This window comes from Oratosquilla oratoria, chromosome 19, assembly GCF_046742065.1.
Source record: "Oratosquilla oratoria isolate Oo_2021 chromosome 19, ASM4674206v1, whole genome shotgun sequence".
In the NCBI taxonomy this organism is placed as follows: Eukaryota; Metazoa; Arthropoda; class Malacostraca; order Stomatopoda; family Squillidae; genus Oratosquilla; species Oratosquilla oratoria.
Window position 1 is genome coordinate 49,449,134 of NC_134795.1, and position 27,582 is coordinate 49,476,715.

A 27,582-nucleotide genomic window follows, 5' to 3' on the forward strand; every position below is an offset into this window, starting at 1 on the left:
GTACCCACCCCCCGCCCCACCCACGTAAAGCCCTCCCATGATAAACGCGATGATGTCGTTTGCAAGTGTGTATGAAGCAATGTAACGAAGTGGAATACAAAATATCCTTTGAGTGTGTGATTCACCATCATTTTGAATCACGTGTTGGACTCGTGATCGACAGCTATTTCCCTCCCGAAAGAGAGCTCAGAGCTCATGTATGACCGTGTGTATGTGCGCGCGCGCGCGCGTTTACCTAAATGTAGTATACAGGAAAGCAACACTCGTCGGTCCCCGTCTCCTACTCTCCGATTTCATACCTACCCTTAAATTCATGTAGTTCCAACTTAATCTGTACCCTTGATTTCCAATTATCATATTTAGATATGTATTTATGCCTTATTTGAGATTGGGCTAAATCACCTAAGTTATTCCAAGTGTGTGTGTGTGTGTGTGTGTGCGCGCGCGCGCGTCTTTATCATCTCCAAACACAACAGTTTGCTTCCCGTAGCCGAATAAAACAATCTGGATTTAGACAGAATAAAATGTGTAAGATCACCACTGTGCTGATGGAAAAGCAGTGCCGCTACAGGGGATATCACACTGGGCTATTTTGCCTCCGACATCCAACCTACATTTGAATTACTAGAATATGACTTCGCTTACACAAATCTAGATTTCTCAAAGGACATTTCAACATTATGTCTAATATTCGTATAGGTTTACAATCTCTTGATTAATTCAATTTGCCATATATGATGGAAAGATAATTTGATATTTGGAGATTTGAAAATAGAATATTGTAACCGAAGTCGTTTTTACTCAGACGAACTCTCAACGGTCGGCGCTGGTGAAGAAACCCGTGGAAGCCTAGTATGATCAACCCTTAATATTATATGCTCCCTCTGTTGAATAAAGTAGTCTGGCTTCAGATGCGATGTTGGAGACGATGTTGATGGATGATGAACATCTGTCGCAATTGACGTCAATCCTCTTCATTTCATATGGATTTGATTAATTTAGCTTTGGTTGAGTCACGTCAGGTTATGTTAAGTCAGATTTTGTTAAGGTTAGGATGGTATAGATACTGTCACACACTGGCTGGGATCTGCATAAATAGCATATTGATTGAAAGCGTAGTGGATACATAATGCCGACATCGCCTTACTCGGCTATGTTCTGCCTTACATCACTGGGCTGGGTGCTGTGTAGTTTTGGCACTCACGTGACATTGTTGAGCTGCCCGGCACCGCTTTCGTAAGTGCCACTCTCTCTGTCTCTCCTAACCCATTTGGTGTATGTGCGGGTCCTACCCATCTGGGAAGAACCGGGGTAAGGGTGTTAACATTTCGTGGAAGCTAACTGAGCATTAACCCCGTCAGTTTTAGATCTTGTTCTCATCTGAATAAAATCACCCGGGATGAGGCAAAAGAAAGTCTGATATGTATCATTCTAACAGAAAGGCGACATTTTCGCGCGCCGCCATTTACGTCAAATCTGAACGAACGTACATGTCAATCGTGTAGACACTCGTCCGAATCCCTGTTGACACCTATGCAAAGCATCTATAGTGCTTGTTGTTGAGCATGTGATACATATTCTATAGAGAGACTTAAATTGAATATACGTAAAGAAAAATACACAAATTAACCAGCAACATACGTTACATTTGAGGAAAGGCCATAATATGGCTAAGCCGTGGTCACGTGCGGATATACGAACACCTAATGAGATGAGTGTGCATGTGGATTTGATAAGTGTGCAAGGAACACCGTTCCATTGCCTATTTATGTTAATGCAATGCCTTAAATATGCGTCTTCGATTTTCTCTTCATTGTATGTTATTGGAATAGTTTATATTGCGCATGCCATAGATGAATATAAATAAATTTACGAATACAGGCGTCAACAACAATGTCTACAAATACACACACTGGTCACGGTAGTGGCAAGTTTACTCGCGTGTCTGTGTTCGCTTGAACTTAGAAGTGTAAAACCAATCCGCTGGTCGATAGAATTTGAGATTCTCGTACCAGTCCTATCCACTTTGTTTCCTTCGCCACTCGGTTGAAGGTGAGCTGTCGTTCTCGGTACAAAGTCTTTCAAATCCCTGGTCAATATTTCATCACAATTTCTTGAAGAGTGGGCAAGTGACTGCATGATTCATACCAGCGAGATGTCGTTTTTATGCTGAGACGGTTGACAGGATGCATACTCTGTACTGGGGGCAACATCTAGTCGAGATGCGTTGTACAGGATATTTCATATCCTGGCTTCCGGAATTAGTGACGTACATACGTATTTTCCATGTTTGCGAAATAAAAGGCAGCTGTATCATGTCCCAAACGACTGTACACGACATTGGGGACATTTGCATTACATATAACATGAGCGAGTGTGACGTAATTGGAATCAGTTTTAAACTTGTTTAACATGGAGTTGGACAAGGGTGTACGATCTTATTCAGATTAATTTGGAAAAGAGAACGAAAGTGGTTGATCTAATGCATTGTGGAAGGCAAGCCAACATCGTGTTTGAAAAAAAAAAAAAAACGACGTGAGCATAACAGACGGAGAGAACACCTGCAGATGGGTCACATGGTGTCGTGGGCGATCTGGCAGCCAACCCAAAGCGGCGGATACTGTGTTGTGAAGGAAGAGGTGGGAATGTGAATTTGGTTACTGGCAGGTAACGTAGGTCGCAAGGCAGATACGTGATGAAAGTATCAAAATCAATAACGGAGTACACCGGTATAGACCAATGTTTCTGCGTGTAATAATATACAATTAATATGCGTCAGTCAGCCGTAGGGATTACGGACGTGAAGTAGCCTAGAAGGTTGTGAATCGCATATCAACATGCGATGAACGGATGTGTTTACATAGGAATAGCTGTTGGTTGTGTTGTTTCAAGTGCATGTCTCGATGAAGGGACAATGCTAAGAGCTGGATGGGTGAATGGTGGGTGGGTGAGTGAATGGTGGGTGGGTGAGTGAATGGTGGGTGGGTGAGTGAATGGTGGGTGGGTGAGTGAATGGTGGGTGGGTGAATGAATGGTGGATGGATGTTGGAGGACTAAGCGCTGAATGTGCAAACGAAGATGTATGAAGTGGGTATAGGTACGGAGGTATGGAGTGTCGATGTTTGCGCGCCAAAACGAGCTACACAGAGTTGCTGGCGTATGTCATGGACGCTCTCGCGCCCAAAACATACCCGGCCACTGGCTGTATAGTGGAGCCCCGAGAGGCAAGGAGGAACGTGTTCTCGATCACAAGAGAACACGAAGCGTTGCAAGGGTGGTGGAAGTAGGGTCCTGTATGAGGAGAAACATTAAGAAGAATTCAGATGACATTGGTAGTTTAGACTGCATATCAAATATGGTTTTATGGCAAGCCCCAAGAAAGATAAGGTTAATAACGAGCTTGCTTTAAATTCGTGAAAAACTATCATATTTATTCATCACAAATATATAAAAGGCACCAACTTACAGTATAACATTATTTATATAACAATATTATTATATAAAAATGAAAATATACTGACTTATTTCAAATAAATTATGTTTGAATAAAAAAGTTCTAAACAGCCCAGCTGAAAGAAAAGTTAATACGGTGTGGAGTGTGGCCTAACAGGCGACACGCACCCCGCTCGGCAACCTGTCCCCTTGTAACCTGGGGACAACAGCATTCCGCTGTATGCTGTCCCCTGCGGAGACAACCTTGCTCTTGACAGACAGATCAACGTCGGTGGGACCGTTGCCGATTTCGTAGTATTTGTGCTCGAGGTGGTTGGGGAGGACCTTGACCACACGGTAGCCGTTACGAGTGTCGCCGAGCTGTGCCCCAATGGCAGAAGTGACTACAAGTTCAAGGTCCTTGTAGAAGCCCCCTGCGTTGCGGTGGTAGTGTCCACAGAAGATATGACGAACGCCAGCGTTGTAGAAACGCTCAAGGAGAGCGTGACGAAGAGAGAACTCCATGTTGAAGTACTCCTTCTCCTCCAGGGGGTCGTTGAGGAAGGGTGGAATGTGTTGGAACACGACGGTGTGCCGCGGCTTCACTCGACTTACATACTCGAGCTGCTCCTCCAGCCAGCTGTCGTGTTCGACCGCCAGCTTGGGCACGAAGGTGGCGTCTTCGTAGTACTGAGTGTTGGTGACGATGAAGAAAACCCCTCCGCACCAGAAGCTGAAGAAATCGTCCCCGAAGGATGTCCTGTATTTACTGACCGTCTGGTAGGTGGGCTGGTTGCCGATGTCGTGGTTGCCGCAGACACACACGAGGGGAACGTCCAACTCGGCGAAAACTGACTTGAAGTCCTTTTCTTGCCGCTCCCGGATGGACTCTTCACTGTCCGGCCAGGCGTCGAGGAGGTCACCACAGACCACCATAAATTTGGGCTTCGGGTTCATGGAGTTCACCTCCTGGACGGTCTGTCGGCACCACGCAACCTCCTTGTCCCATCCGTAGTCACGTCTTCTCTCGACAAATTTCTCCTGCATGCCGAGCTGGGTGTCGGCGGCCTGCACGAAGAAAAACGGTTCTCTCCATTCCTTCTCCTTGCTCTCTTCGAAAGCTGTGAGTTTACGGTCTTCCGTCTGGATGGCGAAGTTCTTCTCCATGGTCGATATTGTTCTAGTGAACCAGTTCGATGAGGAAACTTGTTTTCTTCGACAAGTATTGACTGGTTATCAGCCGTCTTGATCGCTGTTGTACTTCCTTGAGCGTCGATGTTGTTACTTCTTAGTGATTTTAACCGAAGATATCGAGATGCTGCTTCACAGCGTTCGTAGTTTCACCTCGAATGTGTAGCAATGTGCTTCAGCAGAACGGCTTGCTGGTACGTTGATATGTTTCAATGCGTGTGCAGAATGCAAAGCCACAAGGGGGCGTATGGTCACCTGCTACACATACTGGCCTGGGCTGATATCGTGAATGATGTGGCCATCGTTGAACGTGAGGAAAATATGGAAATAATAACACACTAGGAGGCTGTTCCCAGTGTGTGCCGCTGTTGAGCGAAAGCGTGTCTGAAGAAGCAAGTTAGCGGCAAGGCTCTAAATACGCGGCGCCGGACAGGGGGTGGGGGACGTGGCTCAGATTAACCAATCGCAGCCCCTCTCTCCTATGACGTCATAGTCGGCACCCGGAGAATTTCATTGACTTGCCATGTGATGTGAGGTTCACGCGCATGCTCTAAGTCGCTATAAGACGCATAGGAGAACAGAGGTCTATAAAATTCAGTAGTAGTGTAGATAATTTATACTTACAAAGTGTAAGGGTGGCAACTCGGAAGAAATGGAATTCTCCTATCTTCATAAATCAATATATTAGCATACAAGAGCGACTGGTACTTATCAATTTATTATGGTTACCGTTAGACTATTTCATCTAGTTCGTGCTTTCGAAAGCAACGCTCTCTTGAACTTCTCTGTAGCGACTGGCATTTATATTTCAATTATGGTTGCCGCCACTTTTATTCACATTTGCGTGACCCTTTCGGTTGGGTAGGAGTTTGCATAACACGCGATCAGAATAAAAACAATGAAATGTTATGTGGGCGTGAATAAAAGGCACCCAAACAAAACAGGTAACGTGTTTGTAAACAGGAGGGGCAACTGGTTGAATCCGGAAAAATCCGGTTTTCTGGTTCCAAAGAGCGGGAAGGGTGCAATACCATACGACGGATTTTCCTGTCGTCTCGGTTTTATGATTTTGATAGTGTTGTTACCTCATTTAACCAATAGACTGTTGTTGTGTGCCAAACGAATATGTTAAAACGTCGTAGTTAGCAACAGTAAAACTGGAGGTGGAGAGCGTGGAGATGACTGCCGTTCGGGGCGAAGGGTGAGGAGGAGGTAGAGACAGGCCGGATGGACAAGCTGATGTAACTCGAGTCACTGTGAACCACACTGAAAAAAAGGAAAACGTTGAAGATAATGGACAGTTAACAACGTGAACAAGTAACATTTTCTTCAAAGAACAACGAAATGTGACTAACCTGAAATGGTGTAGGTTAGAACATAATAAGAGTACTTGGAGGGGAACATTGTCGTCGTGCATCAGCCAAACACTACTCTGTTGTGGAACAAAGGGGTTAGCATGAAATTAGGAGGGGAAAGTATTGGTCTGCGAGCGGGAAATGGTGATTCATGTACATGGGGATGGGTAATACCACATTTTAGTAAATATGAACGAGTACTGAGGAAGGAATGCACCCCAGGAGAAGGTAGTAGAGATACAGCTCCACTTCGCTCCAGAGAAGACGGTGATGAGTATATACGCATACAAACTTGACACTAATACTAGCCTAAGGGTCTGCCGGGAACCAAGTAGGTTGTATAACCTCCTTGGTGGTATCAGATGTCAATAAGTTCAACCCACGCCAAACGGGAAAGTGAGTGTGAACCAGGATAGGCAAAGGGCATGATGGGGGAGTAGGGTTACAAGGTGGAGTACGTATATTGAAATAAATAAATACATTTTCTGAATATTTTCGTCATTGCGTCGCTCCCGATGATGAAAGAGGGTGGATGTATGAGGGTATCCAAACTTAGGGGACGCATAATTTAGAAGAAAAAAAAAATTAGGAAGATGGGAGAAGGAGGTAGTATGAGGTGAGGAGAGGGTGGGGTAGAATAGTAAAGTACGATACGGTACCTGGTCACATTACGTAAAATGGCAAAGCATGCCGACAGATTTTCCACTCAACGAGATCTGATGCACAGCAAATAAAACAGACAATAAACAGCTATATAAAATAGCCAACATAATGACCATTTGAAATAATTATACCAGCCACGTGAGAAAGTTTGATTTCAAACTTGTGATGCACATTAGGAGTTATACTTTAGCCACACATAAAAAAGAATATATGACTAAAGACATGTTCGTTGGTCAGGAACATGTAACCACATTAAAAGTGGACTAAAACCATGACTGATTAATCCATAACTGTCGAAGCACATCCATTAGGAGTAAACATATTGGTTCGACTGAAGTGAAACATCTTTTGGCGTTCAGGAAATATAAGGGAGAAGAGCGAAAGAGGATTTGAGGTACAGGGGAGAGTGGGAGTTGTCGTCGCTTGGAGTTCTGACGAGGCAAGTGGAAGAGAAAGGTGGAACTTAAAGGTGAGAGGACGATGGTGCTTGTGGCGAGGCATCAGGAGGGGGTTTTGTGATTCCACGAAGTGACTGACCTTGTTGCTATACGGAAAGCAACTGGGTGCTTCTTTAGCGTGTGATTTACATGCGTCGAAGCTTCTTTTTTTCCATTACACTGACCTGAACAAGCTACATTTCAATTTATCATTGTGATGAATTTATTTGTTGCATCATTCACTGATGCTCAAAATGTATACAGGCATGGATAGTATTCAAATAAAGCTATTATAGAGTCTACTCTATTTCTCTTTCATTAACATTAATGTGGTTATGTAATTAGCTTGTCTGAATCAAGTTAACTTCTCTTTGGATAATTGGGTAATGCGATTATTCTTTTCAATTTCTCTCCCTCTCTCTCTCTCTCTCTCTCTCTCTCTCTCTCTCTCTCTCTCTCTCTCTCCCTCTCTCTCTCTCTCTCCATTGTCATTTTTTTTTTTTTTTTTTTTTTTTTTTTTTACTATGAAAATGCTTCTACATTAACCCGTGAACTGAGTGAACCACATTGAATTCATTCTTTTCGTGTCCTTCCCGCCAGGCCTCCGCAGCATCACTGGAGCGTGTGACTGATAAGGATGATAACGCTGTTGCATATGATAACGCATATCGACATTTTTCTTCTTTTTCTTCGTGTCTGTTTTAGGGCAAGGTTCGGAAAAATTACTGAGCAGCTCAGGAAAAGAATAAAGAAATAAAAGAGACATAAGCACCTAAATAAAATGGAAGAATGAATCATGACAGAACTACGTTCCAAACGAGGGTTTGGGAAACAGACCGCAAAACTGGGAAAATTAGAAGCTAGGCGGTACTGACGACCGTTGGAGATTGGACTTTGGATCCTGAGATTTGAAAACATAACCTAATGTTGCCAAACATCACTCTCTTTACGATTTTTATTTCAGGAGTGGTCATTGCTCTACTTGTGTATTTTACCCGAATGGCAATGTACTTATCTGTTTCAAGAGTTCCAAATACCAATTGAGTGATAATTACGTACTTTTGGACTATGATAATGAATACTGTATTTCTATTACATGTCAGTTTAGGTCTATCTTAATATTGGGTGAGCGACTTAACCAAGTGCAAAGAACCTTCTGTGTGTGGCAGTAAGTACGGTGACGGCCATTAATCATTCGTGAATGTGATCGCGTTCGCGCGCGCGCGCAGGCACACACAAACACACACAGCATGGTGTAGTGGATAGCGTCACTAGCCGCCAGCATTGAGGGTACCGGATTCACGTCTCAGAGTGAAAATAGGCTCCCAGCGCTGCGGACAAGTTTCCTGTATTTCAAGATATGAAAACTCCCACTTTGTAACTGCAAGCTGATACCGTCCCCCTTGGCAACGGTGTGTGTGTGTGTGTGTGTGTGTGTGTGTGTATGTGTGTGTGTGTGTGTGTGTGTGTGTGTGTGTGTGTGCGCGCGCGCGCGCACCATGGTCTTGGATCACGTGTTGGACTCGTGATCGACAGCTATTTCCCTCCCCGAAGAGAGTACAGAGCTCATATATGACCGATCTATGGGTAATGCTGTGACCTCATACGCACACACACACCCAACTCCCCGCCCACGAGAGTTGGAGTAACGACTCGCAGCGCAGTGATATTGAAATTATTTCAGCTCTGGGCGGGATTCGCACCCGGACCGCCATAGTGTGTGTGTTTGTGTGTGTGTGTGTGTGTGTGTGCGTGCGCGCGCGGTATAAGGTCACAGTACAACCCACAGATCGGACCATGCGAACCCTGAAACTATAATTTGGAAAGCTAATAGCTGTCAGTCACGAGTTCAGCACGTGATCAGACTATGGTGAATCACATACGCATGTACACAAACATACGCGCACGCACTCACTACTCACACATTATAATATATAGTGTGTGTGTGTGCCTGTGTGTGTGTGTGTGTGTGTGTGTGTGTGTGTGTGTGTGTGTGTGTGTGTGTGTAGGCGCACGCGCGCGTTTTTTCACCACAGTCTTAGGTCACGTGTTGGAATCCGTGATCGTAGGTGTGTGTATGTTATTTTCGATCACACTATTTAAGGTCATTACAATGCCATGGTGCTTCTATTATTTTCAGATTACTGGTCACTATTCAGATTGAATAAATTCGCGCTGTATTGGCAAGATCAAATTGCAAGTTGAACGACGTACGATTGAACGCGTGAACACAGAAGATACTCTCTCTTTAAAATTTCCCAAATGCGCTCCTTTAACGAGATCTATGACGTTTCAATGACGTCATACATGGGTCAGAATATCTGAATACCTGGTAAAGGGGGTAGAGTTAGTGGCGACATATATGACGTCAGGTCGGTCCTGAATAGTAGGGCGACGACAGGTTGACAAAGCAGTCTGGTACCTCAGTACTAGGATAGAAGCGCTGGTAAACTTCATTCCAGTACAATTGTAGGTAATTCTTGCTGTGTACTTCTATTACTTTTTTTTTCTAGTGGCGAATCGGTTACTTGTTATTGGAGAACTTAATAGTGCAGAATAGACCGGGTTACTGAAACAGAGACTGACAATTGCACAGTTTTCTTAACGTAACCACAGTACATAATTTGTACTTATCGTAATACTGAACAAAAGTATATGGAAATAAGACAGGTAAGTTAATTAAGAGTATGGATAGTTACGTACTGCTTACAATAAATCTAGAACGTGCAGGAAACACGCACCGAAAAATATTGAATATTCGTTGGCAACGGGGCTTGATTTTGGATAGCTGGAACGGAAAACTAGAGGTTCCCTGATCACTGAGACTCGAAAGCCGAAATCATTGGTAACCAAGGAAGTCTACAATTTAGAAAAGAGTTCACCAAATTACGGCCCGCAAGGTCATTCACCCGCCTTACTGTACATGTCAATTTTGCTTTATTTTTTATCATTTTTCTAAAACATTTTTTTGGAAATAGATGTTTGTTGTCTTTATTTTTGTGTATTTTGTGTTTTATGTATTGGTAGATGAATATATTGGATGCTTTTATTTTTTGTGTACTCAGTGTATTGTTCTAGGGAAGAAGGTAATGTGATCAGTGCTCGACAATCTCGCAGTTATCCGGCCGGCCAGCTGTGAAAAGAGGCTGGTCACCCCTGGTGTAGAAGGATGAAGGAACTCTTTGTGGGCGGACCCTGGGACCCGGGGAATCTCTTAAGAGGCCCTTCACCTCCCTGGAGCAATACAATCCCGCCAGATACACACTGGCCGTTTCTGCTGCTGTAGCCGTCAGCGAGGGGGTAAGGGGAGGCGGGGGGGAGGGGGGGGGCGCAGGGCTCGAAGTTTCTTCCAGATGGAAGGAAGTGCGACTGACGAGTTTAGGTGATGTATATTGGTGATTGTATTAAGATTGATATGCTCGGGTCCGGTGGTCGTTGTGGTGTGGGGGTGGAATGAGATCGTGGTGAATAAATGGAAGTGGATGTGTTTATGGTTATTGGCGTGAAGCAAGAACATGGTTTGGGTGACATTATCTTGTGGACTGGTTTGGTGAGAGGTTTTGCTGTTGGTGTGAAGCGGATCAAAGAGTGGTGGAAGTGAGTAAGTGATGACGTTAATGTGGTAAGGGCCTTTTTTTTTAATCATATCTCAAAACAGCATCCCAATTTATAATCTATGTCTTAATCGAAGGATGATCGATTCCTGCCTGGTAGCAAACGAGTTCGTAGTGAGGGCAGACTGCATTAAATTCTCTTTTTCACAAAAAGTCCTCCGTAAGAATGCACCGTCCTAGCCTCCTCTGGGAGGAGTTGTGGCGTTAAAATGAATCAGTCAATCAGGGATAAGTCAGAGGCAGACAATATTCACGCGAAAGTGTCAGTCCAACAGAAGAGAGTGCATCGAAGTCTGACAGTCTTCGTTTAGGTTACCCACTGAAACGAGGGTTCCCCAGGTTGTGACAGGCTACAACCTAAAAATAAACAAATAATAATAATAAAATTAATATATAAATATATACGTAATGTAGTACATCATTAGCTTACCTCAGTTTCCCGTTCCTTCCCACAGGACAAAATGAAAACAGCGGCTACTTATTCGACACTCCCGAAATGGCTTTCAAGGCGGGCACAGCGTTGGTGAACGTGCACTGGAATCCAGTAAAATTTCACGAGCTGCTCCTCCAATGGACGTGTAATGCTCAGAGATCCTCCTGAGACGCCACAGGTGGTCCTATTCAAGCTCGCCGGGAAGCTGGGAAGCAGAAAGAGGCAGGACAGAGTCTCGGTGAGACTCCGCGTATCCTCTCCTGTTCTTCCTCCCTCAGCAGTGCGCTGTGTGAAGGTGATGTCGCTTATGGGCTGGTCCTATAGGGGAACTTGGGTCTATATATCCGCGGAGAGAGTCTCACAAAAAACGCCAAATGGCCGGACATGGGCAAGGTCACTTCCTTTCCGGGTGTTGCATCATCCGGAAGGATCCGCCCGGACGAGGCGTCGGTTTGGATCCCCTCAGGACCAGAGCTACGCAGCATTCTTTCATGATTGGAAACAATTTCCACTCAATAAAGAATATTTCTAGTATCCTCAAGAATACATACATAAATACATACATACACACAAACACACACACAACACACACACACACACACACACACATATATATATATATATATATATATATATATATATATAATGCATACATAAATACATACATGCATACATAAATACATGCATACATACATATAAACAAAAACCAAAATGATGAAATCCTAATCCCCCCAAAATTCAAGGACAATATTTGTGTTAATATACAACATATACCTAAGGTCAAGCAACACCAGCAAGCTGGTGTGCAGCCAAGAATTGGCAAACGCGGCCCTCTCTCTCTAACCACGGGATCAGCCAATTTTACCCAACCAATACCTTGAAGCAACTGACAACACTGTTATGACAACATCCACCTCTTTGCCTATACCAGAGGCTTCTGGCCTTGGGAACAATATCGCGCCAAAGAGTTGGTGTCAGATATACTGTAAGTAGTAAAGGAGAAAGTCTGAGGAGTGTAGCACAATGTTAATAGGGCCACCGAGCATGTTAGTGTTGCTACTTGCGGCGGAGGTCAAGGTGTCGGATGCTCGAACCTCGCCTCCAGCGAGTTGAACCAAGGGCATAGTTCATTAAATTCCACGCTTAAGGGGCACCGTCCTAGCCTCCTGATAGGGAGGAATTCGTGAAGTTAAACTGAATCATCATTATTCTTGGAGTAATCTTCTCTCTAATACATTTGTTGTTAAACTGGATAGCCGCTGACGTTCTGTGTCGCTGACCGTTCAAAATTGCGGAAGACTTTTTTTCCCCCTCATTGTTCAATGTGGAACAGAAACCTCCAATGTTTATCTGTGTACCAGTATCTCCATATTTCAAGGTCTCTTACCTCTTCTTCAGCTGGGTGGGAATAGTAAATATTTTAATAATGTGAGTTTATATGCAATGTGAGTTTATATGTGCTGTGTCTTGCGACACTGCTTCTGACCCAGGGCAGTGGAGAGGATGCAGGGATGACCCGTCATCCAGGAGGTGCCAAGATAAGAGGGAGGGAGGAGGGTGGAGGGGAGTGGAATATGTAGGGAATGGAATGGGTGGGAGTGGTTTCTATGCCTTTTTCTTTTTGGCTACCCCCAGTGTAAGGGGGGAAAAGCCTTTGGTATATGTATGTATGTATGACTTTATATATTCTTAAGTATGGATTGTGATCTAATGTCCGTGACTGGTGTGACTAGTCTGTTACTATGGGGTTATAGTCCGTTGTTGTTGCTGTTTTTAGGGAAGTATTAATAGATTATGCTGTGTATTTAAAGGTGGTCTGAATTTTAATACTCCCCCACCCTTCAAAAAAAAAAAAACCCGGACTGGAACCCTATAGCAACAGACTAGTCACATTAGTCACGGACAATAGATCACAATCCACACTCTGTTAGGTCACACACACTTAAGAACATATAAACTCATACATATATATACTATCAACCACCCAGCTGAAGAAGAGGTAAAAGACCTCGAAATCTGCAAATACTGGTCCCCAAATAAACATTGGAGGTTTCTGTTCCACATTGAATAATAAGGAAAAAAGACAAGTCTTCCGCAATTTTGAGCGATCAGCGACACCGCACGTCAGTTGAACAAAAATTGTATTATCATTACTAACATTATTACTGTTATTATTATCATTGCCATTGTTGTTGATTTACTATTAACCATTAATACTTGTTATTATAAACTATCATTAATGAATGTTACTCTTATTGGGATTATCTTTGTCACTGACATCATCATCATCTTCATCAATATTAACGTTGTTATTCCTATTATTTCTGCTACTGTTATTGCTCTTTTTATACTCTGTTGATATTATTACTATTTTTATCATCAATGATATTACTGCTATTGTTTTTACTGCCACTAGCACCAGTATCATTCCTACATTGTTAAGTTAATTAATTTTTATTTCAAACGCTACTGCATAGCACAGGGCACCATTGAGACACTGCACTGCATGGCACCTGCATCGCGAGCAGTGGCATTCTGGTCCTAGCTGCAGTGCCAACGACATCGGTGATGCCAAGGACAGTGCTCTCTTAGCAACACAAGAATCCCAGAAGAAACTGAGACCAGAGGCGTACTGCCGCTTAAGACGACGATATCGCTATGAACACTACTCCGTCTACGATCCGTATTACCATATTTCACAACAGTTCCCTTAGCCTAACCTAGAGTAATCTAAGATAACATCACGTGCCCTAACTTAACCTAAGCCGAGCTAACCTAGCCTGACCAAAAGCCTCGGGAATTGACGGTGATACATACAAACATATACCAAAGGCTTTTTCCCCCTACACGGGGGATAGCCAAAAAGAAAAAGGTATAGAAACCACTCCCACCCATTCCATTTCCTATATATTCCACTCCCCTCCACCCTCCTCCCTCCCTCTTATCTTGGCACCTCCTGGATGACGGGTCATCCCTGCATCCTGTCCACTGCCCTGGGTCAGAAGCAGTGGGCAGTGATACTGTCGAATTAATTGAGCCGAAGTCGAACTTTTGTCCCTTCAAGGACAATTGGGTTGCGGAAGGCGCGTTCCTTGGCACTGGGGCCAGAGTATGACGAGTGCCACTGGGCTCTGTAGCATAACTTTTACCTTGTCCCGAACGTCACTTCATTAGAAGTCAAGGGCTCTAACAAGGATGTTGTCGACAAGGTCATCATATTAAGACAGAAGAGCAGGACTCGTAGCAATGGATTTAAATTGGACAAATTTAGGTTTAAAGAGGAAATAGACAAGAACTGGTTTAGCAACACAGTGGTTAACGAAGGGAACATACTTAGTAACAATGTCTGAAACTACTGGTTGTTAAAAAAAAGATATATAGCTTTCTGGATAGGGATGAAATTTAGTAAGGGACATGGAACTGCTTAGTATAGGCCTTATAGTCTTTTGCAGTCTCCTTTCCATATGTTTTATTTTTATTGAGGCCAAACGGTTTTATTCAGCCGAGAGACATGCCCCAGCCCCGCCCCAGCGGAAATTGAGGCGTTCAGAAACAGAAGGGCATCCCCGCCATTTTTACTGGTCTCGAGGGAAGCACGGACATACAGAGAGGAGGTTCACGCCTTTTTCACGATCCGTGCTTAACTCAAAGCCAGTAGAAGTGGCGAGGATGCCTCTCTGTATCTAGACGCATCAAGTAATCCCTTCCGTATTGGATGGAATTTTTCCTTTTATTTCTGTTGCCGTTAAGCGATTTTATTCATCTACGTGTCGACCACAGACAGAAAAGTTTTTGGTCCGTTGGCAACACCGTGGGTGAGGACGCTGGCAAACTTCCACCCACATCCACAACCTACGCCACACCCACACACCATCTCTTCATTACATGGCATTTGCTTAGAGCGCTGTTTCCCAACCCTAAGGTCGCCAAGACCCCTTGTATACTATTTTTTTTTGTAAAATTATATTAATTCAATACAATAACCACATATATTAACACATATAGAAAGAGATTAGAGGGGTCGCGGCCATATCATGATGATCATATTGGGGTCGCCTGGAAAAAAAAAGTTGGGGAACACAGGTTTAGAGCATTAGTCCTAAACCGGGGTTCCTCGGACCCCCAAGGGACCGCAGAAACCTACCAAAGGGTCCGCAGGACGGGGGAATTCAACGAGTTACTTCATTTTCCATTTCGTAAATATACGCAGATTTCATTTCTTTTACTTTTGTGTCGTGTTTGTGCAATGAAAGCAATATTACAATAAGTATCAATTCCTGTGAAAAGAAGACATTTTATTAACAATTCTTACATACATATGTGAAATGAATATATCCCAACCCCGTATCAAAGGGTCCCCTAAATATACAAGTTGATATAAGATGTCCACAAAGCGTGTAAGGTTGATAAACACTGGCTTACAGTACGGAGGAGGGGGAGTCACTATATTATGAAGTGTTGGAAACTAATCATCTCCAGTTTAGGGCGCTGCTGCTGTGCCTCACTGCATTCCGCTTAGCCCGAACGGTGAGGCAGGAGACGGGATGACCCTTTATCTGCGAGATGCTGAGATGGAAGGGCGTCATATGATTGTGTGCCTTGATCCGGCCACCCTCCCTATAAGGAGGAAAAGCCTTTGGTGTGTGTGCGTGTGTATATGTGTGTGCTTGTATATATATATATATATATATATATATATATATATATATATATATATATATATATATATATATATATATACATATATATATATATATATATAGATATATATATATAGACATACACACACACACATGCGAGAGGAACCATCAGGAAAGATAAACTAACAAAGCAGAGCGCTTTCGTATATTTACATCTTCAGTGCTAGCACAAAAAGGGGTTACAATAGGTAGAAAGAAATTACAGAAATATATGACAGAATGGTTCCTTCTTCACCATGGTTCATTCTGTCATAAATTCCTGTAAGTTCTTTCTACCTATTGTATTCCCTTTATTGTAATAGCACTGAAATGTATATATACGAAAGCGCTCTGCTTCGTGAGTTTATCTTTCTTGGTGGGTACTCCCGCATTTGTGAGCACACATTTCTAGTTTTTGTTGCATATATATATATATATATATATATATATATATATATATATATATATATATATATATATATATATATATATATATGTATATATATATATATACATTTATGTATATATATATATATATATATATATATATATGTATATATATATATGCACATACATAAATAATCCACTTCAGTTATATAATCCAGTTGTATATACGTAATCCACTTGGCACCCTTCCCCCTCATGCATTAGCAGCAACGCCATCTCGAGGCAGCAACAGAAAGCTGGGTCACGAGACCCAGAGGTCAGTCAAAACGTGCAGCATTTGTTTTACGTAACAGATGTGTAACCAGCGTTACCTGAGGCTGAGAGGGGTGTCCTCCCTTCCTGATCTTCTCTAGGGACCGCCACTCTTAACGGCGGCACTACGTGGAGGACACTGACTCCGGATTTCGTGTAGGAATTGTTCCGGACAAGGTTGTGGTCCGGGCCGGTGACATCTCCGCAGTAAACAATCTACATCTTCTTAGGTTATGGATATTATATATATATATATATATATATATATATATATATATATATATATATATATATATATATATATATATATATATATTAAACTTTTTATCCTACCGTCGGAAAAGAAGACACTAATGTCGAAAGTTCTGTGTATTTCGATCACTAACTGTGATCTTCTTCAAGCATAGGATCACAGTTAGTTATTGAAATATACAGAACTTTCGATATTAGTGTCTTCTTTTCCGACGGTGGGATAAAAAGTTTAATTTACTGACGTGCTACGACATGACTTTATTGTGAGATATATATATATATATTTATATATATATATATATATATATATATATATATATATATATATATATATACACACATACACAAACACACGACTCGGAGGAGCGGTTCATAGAGTCCCTGACTGTCACTACGGCAGTCCGAGTTCGAATCCTGCCCAGGGCTGAAATAATTTCAGTATCGCTGCGCTTCGAGTCGTTACTCCAACCCTCGTGGGCGGGGAGTTGGGTGTATGTGCGTGTAAGGTCACAGCATTACCCACAGATCGGTCATACGAGCTCTGATCTCTCTTCCGGGAGGGAAACAGCTGTCGATCACGAGTCCAACACGTGATCCAAAGACCAAAGTTAATACACACGCACACGCGCGCGCGACTCGGTGGCACGGTTGGTAGAGTCCCCGACTGTCACTACGGCGGTCCGGGTTCGAATCCTGCCCAGGGCTGAAATAATTTCAGTATCGCTGCGCTTCGAGTCGTTACTCCAACTCTCGTGGGCGGAGAGTTGGGGGTGTATGTGCGTGTAAGGTCACAGCATTACCCATAGGTCGGCCATACGAGCTCTGAGCTCTCTTCTGGGAGGGAAACAGCTGTCGATCACGAGTCCAACACGTGATCCAAGACCAAGGTGAATCACAAACGCTCAACAAAATAAAAAAGAAATTATATTTCTTTCCATTGATGTTTATCATTACGTTTTCATTCGAACGAACACTATAAAATTAGTGGAACTATCACTTACATTCTGGCTGCGCCAGGCGATTTTATTCACCATACAGAAGCTACCAATCAGCGTTGTACGTTGTTGTCATGCAATAAATCCAAGACTGAAAAATTGGTTCTCCATTTAAAGTACTCGATCGTACATTTCCTTTAGCCAAGTCATTATAACTGCATCTTTTGGTCACGTGATCACAAATAACTGCCACTAACAAGCGATTAGATAATGGTACACATATTTACCTAACTACACACACCTAATAGCAATATAATGACGTGATATACTCATGAGGTCCGGTCTCTATGCTGAAGAGTCATGTGTACGCGCGAAAGAACTCTAATGAATATAATAAAAAACCGTTCAGTAGCAACAGCCCATTTTGTACACATTTATCCTTTCATTTTCCCACAGAATTCTCTTCCTCTCTCACAAACGCCGATTCCATGCGAGCGGGTGCTCTGTCCTAGGTAGAGTATGGTCCATCAGAACATAGGAATGGAAGAGATTGGAAGAAACCATAAGGCCTACACTAGGAATTTCCATGTCCCTTACCATCTGTCTTCCCTATCCATTAAGTTATCTCACCTTCTCTTGAAACAGTCAATTGTTTCAACGCTCACTGAATGGGTACTATGTCTACATGGTTGTTCAGTGTGTATCATTTTGTCCATTCGTATGACTGCCTCCTAATATCAAGAAGATATTCTGATTAAAGAGCTTGAAATTCAGCTCAGAGAGAGAGAGAACCTGACTAAACATGGTATTATTCTGAAATATTTTTCCAATGCCGTTTCATAAAGATTTCCTGGAATTAATATATATATATATATATATATATATATATATATATATATATATATATATATATATATATATATATATATATATATCGCAGATACCACAGAAAAAAGAGGGGGAAATTAAACCACGTCAACTTGTGATAAACTCCTTTCAGATTTCACATTTACATTATCTCTCTCTCTCTCTCTCACACACACACACACACAAACGCACACACACACACACACACACACACACACACACAAACAACACAAACACAACAACACGCACACGCACATAAACAATCCAAGTACAAACAACACACACACACAAAGGATTACAAAGGCGGAGCATGCCGACAGGAGACCTTTTGGTCAATATCTAGGTCGGATGCGAAAAAAATCATAATAACAACAGCACTGTATGGGGCAGAAACATGGAACATAAGAGAAGAAGAGAGAAGGAGTTTGAATGTGTTTGAGATGAGGTGTCTGAGAAGTATGATGGGGGTTACTAGGCTAGATAGAGTGAGAAATGAGGAGGTGAGGAGGAGAACAGGGGTGGAAAAGGAGCTGGGAAATAGGGTTGATGAAAGAATATTAGGATGGTCTGGACACATGGAAAGAATGATTGAAGAAAGGCTAGTAAAAGAGGTGTGGAAGGCAGATGTGGAGGGAGTGAACATGAGGGGACGTCCTAGGATGAGGTGGATGGATGGGGTGAAGGGGGCTTTGGGGAAGAGGGGAATGTCTGTTGAGGAAGGACGGGAGAGGACAGAAGACAGAGGTGAGTGGAGAATGGTTGTATATGGATGATGTTGTGATTGCATGAGGTGGAATGGGCGGGGGGATGGGGGGGGATGGGGGGTGAGGTAGTATGTGTGAGCAAAATTTGACGCAGCCCGAAGGGATTTCTCCCCGTCTTCTCCTTTTATGCAATGGAGGGACGGAAACGGGGGGTCGCCGATTTAATGAAGCGGCCTTACTGTGGATGTGCTGTGTCTTGCGACACTGCTTCTGACCCAGGGCAGTGGACAAGGTGCAGGGATGACCCGTCATCCAGGAGGTGCTCAGATAAGAGGGAGGGTGGAGGGATGTGGAGTGTATTCAGGGATGGAATGGGTGGAAACGATTTTATGCCTTTTCCTTTTTGGCTACCTCCCTTGTAAGGGGGAAAAAGCCTTGGTATATGTATGTATGTATTTAGAATCAGTTTTGTGGCTCACCGTTGTACTTTTTCCAGTCTGTCAATGTCTTTAATGAGGTTCGGGGACCATACGGAAACAGCATATTCCAAATGTGGACGAACTAACGATTTATATAGCTTGTTAATGAGTGATGAGCTTTTGAAGTCAAAAGATCGAGCAATCGGTTCTAGAATCCTATTTGCTTTCTCAATCGCACTCGAGACATACAAAACATACACACGAAGTCATCTACGCATTCCTTTTATAAGCGTTCAGACTCCCACCAAGAGCTTTCTAAGAAGAGATCTAATTTTATGAGGATAGTTTTTGCCAAATTTCAGAGGATCGTTTAAGTATTTGGCAAGTGTCACAGACAACGTGGCGATGTGCACGCAATACCTCCCTTTCCCTTAGTAACATACATATTTCTTTATGTATATATTTCAAATGACAGTGAAAAACGCACACACACACCCACACACACACACACACACACACACACACACACACACACACATATATATATATATACATATATATATATATATATATATATGTATATATGTGTATATATATATATATATATATAAAATGCTCGTAGAGGACCGCAACGAAAATAAACCAATTAAAAATTCCTAAGGGGGAGTCGACTGTCGTTTGTAGAAGGCTGTGATCCACACTTTGGAGGCGATGTGAGTAGCGGAACAAGTAAAGGCTGTTTGGTTCTACAGATCTGCGCTAAGAAGCAAGGAAACTGGCCACGAAAGCTGTGACAGTTGCCACTACATAATTTTTGTCGTACAGTAAATATTTACAGTATGACAGAAATATGTATTTACATGGGTAAGTGATACGCTCAATATTAAACAAAAATATATACAATTATGATACACAGAAGGACATGGCATATTTTAGTATTACATGGTGAAAAATAAAATATAATGATAATTCCTTCTGTGAGCGTACGCTTCTCAACGGTCGGTCGTTGTGCGGACCAGGTGTCCTAAGAGGTCAAGGTCAGATTGGCCTGACTCCATTATTAAATGGGACTCCGGTCGGGTTTTGGTTAGACCTGACGCTCAACAGCCGTTTGGTGCTGCTGCTGCGACGTACGCGACGTCGTATGACTTGATATCTATCTTCTCGTAGTGTGACGTCCTGTGACGTGTAGTTGTGACGTCCTGTGACGTGTAGTTGTGACGTCCTGTGACGTGTAGTTGTGACGTCCTGTGACGTGTAGTTGTGACGTCCTGTGACGTGTAGTTGTGACGTCCTGTGACGTGTAGTTGTGACGTCCTGTGACGTGTAATATATCTCCTTCCAACACGTTGTTAGTGCTCGAACATGTATGATTATGAGAGTTGGCGTCGGGGGGGTGTCAGTGGAGGCAAATCGCTCGCCATGGCAGATACTGAAACATACAAATTTTATTTTTGTTGTATTTTTCCTTTCTTCGTCCTGCTCCTTGTCCTCCGTCACTTGGCCATCCTCAATGCCTCGCTAGCAACGGAGAAAGAGGCGAGGAGTAAAGAAGTGAGGGGTAGGGGCTTCCTTAGGAATTTTTGTAAGGGGGAGGGGACAAAATTAAAAATATTTTATATATATAGTTAATGATACAGGGCTATATCAAGATAAACCCTTCAAATTAGACGCATAGGCATACATTTACATTATATGTGCGTGTGCATGTGTTTGTGTGCATTTATGTGTACATCGAACTTGTCAGGGCGGTGAAGGAAAATATATTCTTGAACTGCGGACTCGCGGTCGAAAAAGAATCACAAACTCATATTCTATATTTTAAGGATTTAACAAAATTATACGTGATGACCTGCAAAGTTTCAAACATGCAATGGTGAGGAGAGAAAGGTGAAGGGAAAGAGGTGAGGGGGAGAAAAATAGGAGAGAGGGGCCAGGAGAGGAATGTCACGAGGAAGGAGAAAGAAGACAAATGAGACAGAAAGGAAGAAGAGAAGGAGATGAAGACGATTGAGAAAAATAAAAAATCTGACGAGGAATAAGTAGAAAAAGATGATGAAGAAGAAGAAAAGGAAGAGGAGGAGGGTAAAGAGATGATAGAAAAGGAAGAAGAGGAGGAAGGCGGGGATGGTAGAGGAATCGACGAAGAGGAGAATGAGATATTCAACTTGATTGTGGCCGTTCTTGTGTCATGCCGAACCCACCTGGCAGTAGCCAACTTCGGGTACGCGTGTCTCTCTCTCTGTGTGTGTGTATGTGCATCAAGGGTTCTTAACCTTTCTATCTTCTTGAGTACTGAAGCAAAGAAACTGGTGAAGCGAGCACCATCTGAAGGCCACCTAATGAGTTACGTTTTTCAACGGACGCGTAATATACGATAAAAAAAATCTTTCATAAAGAAGTGTACTACACTTGTTCAATAAAAATAGTTTATGAGCAATAAAAACATAAATAAGATATGTAAAACATAAGACTAAATAATAATTATAAAAGTAAAATTTTTACCCATGAACTTTTAATGTGATCCTTGACTTTGCATGTCGTGGGCCAAACCTCTAGTTTTCAAGTGTCCTTCATGAAGAGCCAATCGAAGACTTTCTTCCAAACGTTCCATTGTTACTTTAGCCCTTTCTTTGTTTTTTATATGATTGAGAACAAAGAATGCACTCTCACAAATGTAAGTCGTTCCAAACGTTGACATTTTGAAAGCCTCCTTATGAAATGTAGATGCTAGTCTCAGACAGTAGCTTGATCCCCAAAACGTACAAATATCTTCTTTCTGGAAGAAGTTCTACTGCTGCTTCTTCTTGAAATTGGAATATTTTGGAGACGTCTTCGACTGAGAATGTAACTGGAATCTGGTTTCCTTTTCCTTCAAAAAACTTGAAATTTTGTCATAAGATTTGTTACAGCGCTTTCAACATATGATAGGCAACATCCATTTTCCGTTTCACTCAAACATTTTTTGTAGTTCTGGGAAATGAAGCAAATCGTCTTTCTGTATTTGGGAACGAAAAAGTTTAAGTTTAGTTTGAAAACCTGCTAATTGTTCATACAACACACAGACACTGCTGTGCCTCCCTTGCAATTTTAAATTCTATACATTCAGGTGATGAAAAAGATCAACCAAGACAACAAAAGTCAGTTTAAATTCATCGGTAAAAATGTCAGGAAAAACATTGTCGCTCTTGTCTTCAATCAAAAAGGATTCCACTTCTTCAAGGACTCCCCACACTCTCGCTAATGCCCGACCACGACTAAGCCAACGAATTTCAGCATGAACAGTAAGTTCAGAGTGGGAAGCTTACGAATTTTTAAGAAATGTTTTCAAATACTGTTTATTCAGGGGCCTTAAGTTAAAAAGTTGGTGACCCTTGCCAGTTCTTCCAGGCAATCTATGAATTTTATTTGACCTTTCAGTCTGGTATACAGCACCTCAACATGTAATAAGCAATGAACAGAAGCAGATATTTTGTCATCTGCTTTTAAATAGGCAATGAGGCCTTTGTTTTTACCAACCATGGAAGGAGCACCATCAGTAACAATAGAAACAAGTTTACTGAAATACATCTTTTCTGAAGTGAAAAACTTCATGAGAACATCATACATGTCCTTTCCAGTTGTCCTGCCTGAAAGTGGCAACACTGTTGGAAACTCTTCACTAACCGTAGCATCATTCTGTATAAAGCGTATGAAACACATTGGTTGTGACACAGAAGCAACGTTCGTCGTCTCATCTAGTGCCAAAGAAAAGCATTTGCAGTGGCCTATCCTTATCCACAAATCTTTCTTAACTGCAACCGCAATTCGTTTTATTCTATTTGTAACGCTGTCGATACTCAAAGGGATATTTTCTGCAGGAGTGAGTACCATTTTTTTATGTTGATCCGGGACGCTTGTAGTTAAAAAAATTATGGCAGCCAAAATACAGGCTTTTACAACCTCACCACTGTTGAATGGCAGAGGCACTTTTTGGACAATATATTAGTCACTTCGAATGGCACTTCATTCGAAAGTTTATTGAAATTTGCAAGACGGAACAACAGATTCTTTGACTTCTTCAAAATATCTTTCATCTCTTTTACTTTATTTTTTTTTTTTAGCTGAGGAATACTCGGGATAAGTTTCGCTGAAAGATTCATGATGGGTATTATCATGCCTTTCGCAATTAGCTTTCCTGTAACCAGACAGACTTGCTCTCCTGATTTCACTTCATTCTCCACAACAAAGTAGCTAACTTCCCAAGATATTTGAAAAAAAAAACAGGTTTTCTGATTATTTTTCTGGGGTGCTTCTGAAATTTATGTTTGTATTGTTTCTTGACCTTTTGCATCATTCTCCGGCGACTGCTTGCGTTTTAAAAAACTTGTCCATTTTGGGGAAGGGCTTTAGTAATTAAGTATAACACAACTACCGTATAAAAGCAAAATTCATGATTTGGAGAAATTTCAGCACTACATTATATAACATTTTCTGCGCACGAAAGTCCAATATCTTAAAATTAAACTTAGTGCTTGCGAGCACTATTTTAGGGATTTATTGGAAGCATCCAAGAGGTGCCAAGATAAGAGGGAGGAAGGAGGGTGGAGGGGAGTGGAATATATAGGAAATGGAATGGGTGGAAGTGGTTGCTATGCCTTTTTCTTTTTGGCGACCCCCCGTGTAAGGGGGAAACAGCCTTTGGTATATGTATATATTGGGAGGACCGTCTAAAACCATATGAGCACCAGGTTAAGAAACCTAGGTGTACACGGTGTAGATTTCACGGGCCTCTGAGTGTCTGTTTGTTTTACTTCGTGGGCATGTGTTTCAGTGGGCTTCCTGTATGTGTGGTTCACTATGGTCTTGGATCACGAATTGGACTCGTGATCGACAGCGATTTCCCAACCAAAAGAGAGCTCAGAGCTCATACATGACTGATCTATGGGTACTGCTGTGACCTTACACGCACACACACAAACCCAGGCTGGGTCGGGCGGTCAGGCTCCGAGGAAACCCGACCGCGTGGGCCTTGGGACGCGCACCGCTGAGCTATAAGTGCTGTAGAGAACTGACCTTGGAAACCAAAACCTAGCTCTTTATATACACAGCAGGCGTACTCAAAAGTAGCGAAGGACACAGCCTCACTGAAACATGGTTCGGCAGGGCCAAGGTTGTGCTTTCATGAAAAAAAGATGCCTGTGGTACAGACGTAATATGGACTTGATCTACACAATAGTAATATAAGGCCCCAAAGGCCAGCTGTTTCTACACAACATATAAATTCCTTGTCCACCCCATTTCTGCAATGACGATACTGTAAGCCAAAATGTCGCGTAGACGCACATGTGGGGGAGTTAGAGACACCACACAGCCGTAGTGGCGGCCGAGAACTCTAACCACTGCGCCATTGAGTGAATGAGTGAGTGTGTGTGTGTGTGTGTGTGCGTGCGTGTTTGTGTGCGTGCGTGTTTGTGTGCATACATGTGTGTGTGTGTGTGTGCGTGCGTGTTTGTGTGCGTGCGTGTTTGTGTGCATACATGTGTGTGTGTTTTGTTTACCTAATTGTAGTATACAGGAAAGGAACAATGCTGTTTCTTACTCTTCCATGTTCATACCTAACTTAAAATTCGTATGTGTGTGTGCATGTGTGTGTGTGTGTGTACACGTCCATGCGCACATGTCTCATTACATTATCTAGGTCTTTATTTCAGACAAATTCAAGATTTTCTACCTGTGGCAACCTTTATAGGTTCCTCTCATGTTTTAGTAGCCATGTAGTGAGCGCTTAATCAACTGGTTGTTTTAAGAGAAGGTCAGATAACTTTATGGATGGGGATGATAGGCGGTAATGGACATGGAACTGCCTAGTGTGGGCCTTATGGTCTCTTGCAGTCTCTTCCACTCTTACGTTCTCATATCTATTCTAAAAGAAGGTTAGATAACTTTTTAGATAGGAGTGACAGGTGGTAAGGGACATGGAACTGCCTAGTGTAGGCCTTATGGTCTCTTGGAGTCTCCTTCATTCTTACGTTCTCATATTCATTCCAACTGCCGCCAGACGATCTTATTCAGTTGAGGGGGAAACCCCGTCTCAGAGTACACGATATCGTATACCCAAACGTGCACATTTTGTACCCGTTGCGTGCCAGCTGGCAAGGAGCGTGCCACAGATGGTGAACACGTGCTGTGCCTCGGCAGCTGGTGAATGACACGTCCCTTCCGGTGTGCAAGGCTGAGCACCAATCATTCGAAGTCCCATTCTGATTACCACCAACTTATACAATATATATATATATATATATATATATATATATATATATATATATATATATATATATAAATATATATAGATATATATATACATGTATGAACACACACACACACACACACACACACACACACACACACACACACACACACACACATTGGTCGAGTTCCTGGCTGTCACTACGGCGGTCCGGGAGGGAAATAGCTGTCGATCACGAGTCCAACACGTGATCCAAGACCATGGTGAATCACACACACACACACACACACACACACACACACACACACACACACACACACACACACACACACACACACAGATATATATATGTTGGGTATGTTTAAGACAGATTGAACATTTTTAGAAGCTCCGCCATGGGATACGAATCCTGACCCGTGCGTCGAAAATCACGAGGCCAAGACGCTAGCAACCATGCTACATGGTGATGGTTCAAAAGGACTGTACTAGTCCCCGATCACGCTTCACGTAACAATGGAAATTGAGACTAGATCTTCCATTGTTACGTGAAGCGTGGTCGGGGACTAGTACAGTCCTTTTGAACCATCACATGTAGCACGGTTGCTAGCGTCTTGACCTCGTGATTGTGGACGCACGGGTCAGGGTTCGAATTCCATGGCAGGGCTTCTAAAAATCTTCATATATATATATATATATATATATATATATATATATATATATATAAAAAATGTATATATATCTATATATATATATATATATATATATGTATAAATATAAAAATATTCTAAAAACGCTGTGGAAGTCGGGGACAGGTGGTATTACGGTGACACTTTGTCCTAAAAATATTCTTGAAAAAGCGCTTGGGTAAGTCGGGGTCAGGTGGTATTCTTCTTCTTCTTCTTCTTCTTCTTCTTCTTCTTCTTCTTCTTCCTCGCGTTCTTCGCGTTTTTCTTCGCGTTCTTCTTCGCGTTCTTCTTCGCATTCTTCTTCGCGTTCTTCTTCGCGTTCTTCTTCTTCGCGTTCTTCTTCCTCGCGTTCTTCTTCGCATTCTACTTCGTGTTCTTCTTCGCGTTCTTCTTCCTCGCGTTCTTCTTCCTCGCGTTCTTCTTCGTGCTGGGGATCCCGTGTTGGGGTTCCGCCCCGAGGCCGAGGCCGAAGGGGAAAACGAGGGAGTAGAGCACGGAAAGCTGCGGCCGTAGGCCGCTGTTTGCGCAGCCAAGCCCCCGGCGAAGCCCGCGGCTAGTGTATATATACAAGATAACCACTATGAAAAGTAACGACCGAAGCAGAGGGCTTTCGTATACTATATCTTCAATGTAGAAACACATAAAGTACAAATAAACATGTCATACAGTAGGGAAAATGGGGACGTGGACACAAGGGTTCCATGTGTCAACGGTGGGAAAAGAGGGCAGTGACCTAATGTCATAGTGACATAATATCACAGGCATAAAATGTCATCCACATACCGCTTCCACAAAACAAATTTATCTTATGCTCATTATTACTCTGCTCACAATGAAAAAAAAACTAAGCTTTTGTCTTCAGTTCTATGTTTCTCAGAGCGTACAGCATTTTCAGCCCTGAGTTTCTGGATAATGAGGTGAGCATGATATACAACATTGCATCAGACATAAAAAATCCAAAGCTTTTGGTAGACAATTTCCACAATA

General features: G+C 42.5%; 1 protein-coding gene and 1 pseudogene across 1 annotated transcript; both read right to left on the bottom strand.

Annotated features, from left to right (window-relative positions):
• Positions 1 to 3,404: 3,404 nt before the first annotated feature.
• On the bottom strand, positions 3,405 to 5,000 carry LOC143035868 (serine/threonine-protein phosphatase CPPED1 pseudogene; annotated as a pseudogene).
• A 17,777-nt stretch (positions 5,001 to 22,777) lies between these two features.
• Positions 22,778 to 25,921, bottom strand: LOC143035650 (protein FAM200C-like). Its single transcript, XM_076202516.1, has 3 exons — positions 25,763 to 25,921; positions 23,196 to 23,358; positions 22,778 to 22,983 (listed from the first exon to the last, which is right to left on the bottom strand). The coding sequence occupies exons 1-3, from the start codon at positions 25,919 to 25,921 to the stop codon at positions 22,778 to 22,780; spliced, it is 528 nt and encodes a 175-aa protein (XP_076058631.1).
• Between the last annotated feature and the right edge of the window lie 1,661 nt (positions 25,922 to 27,582).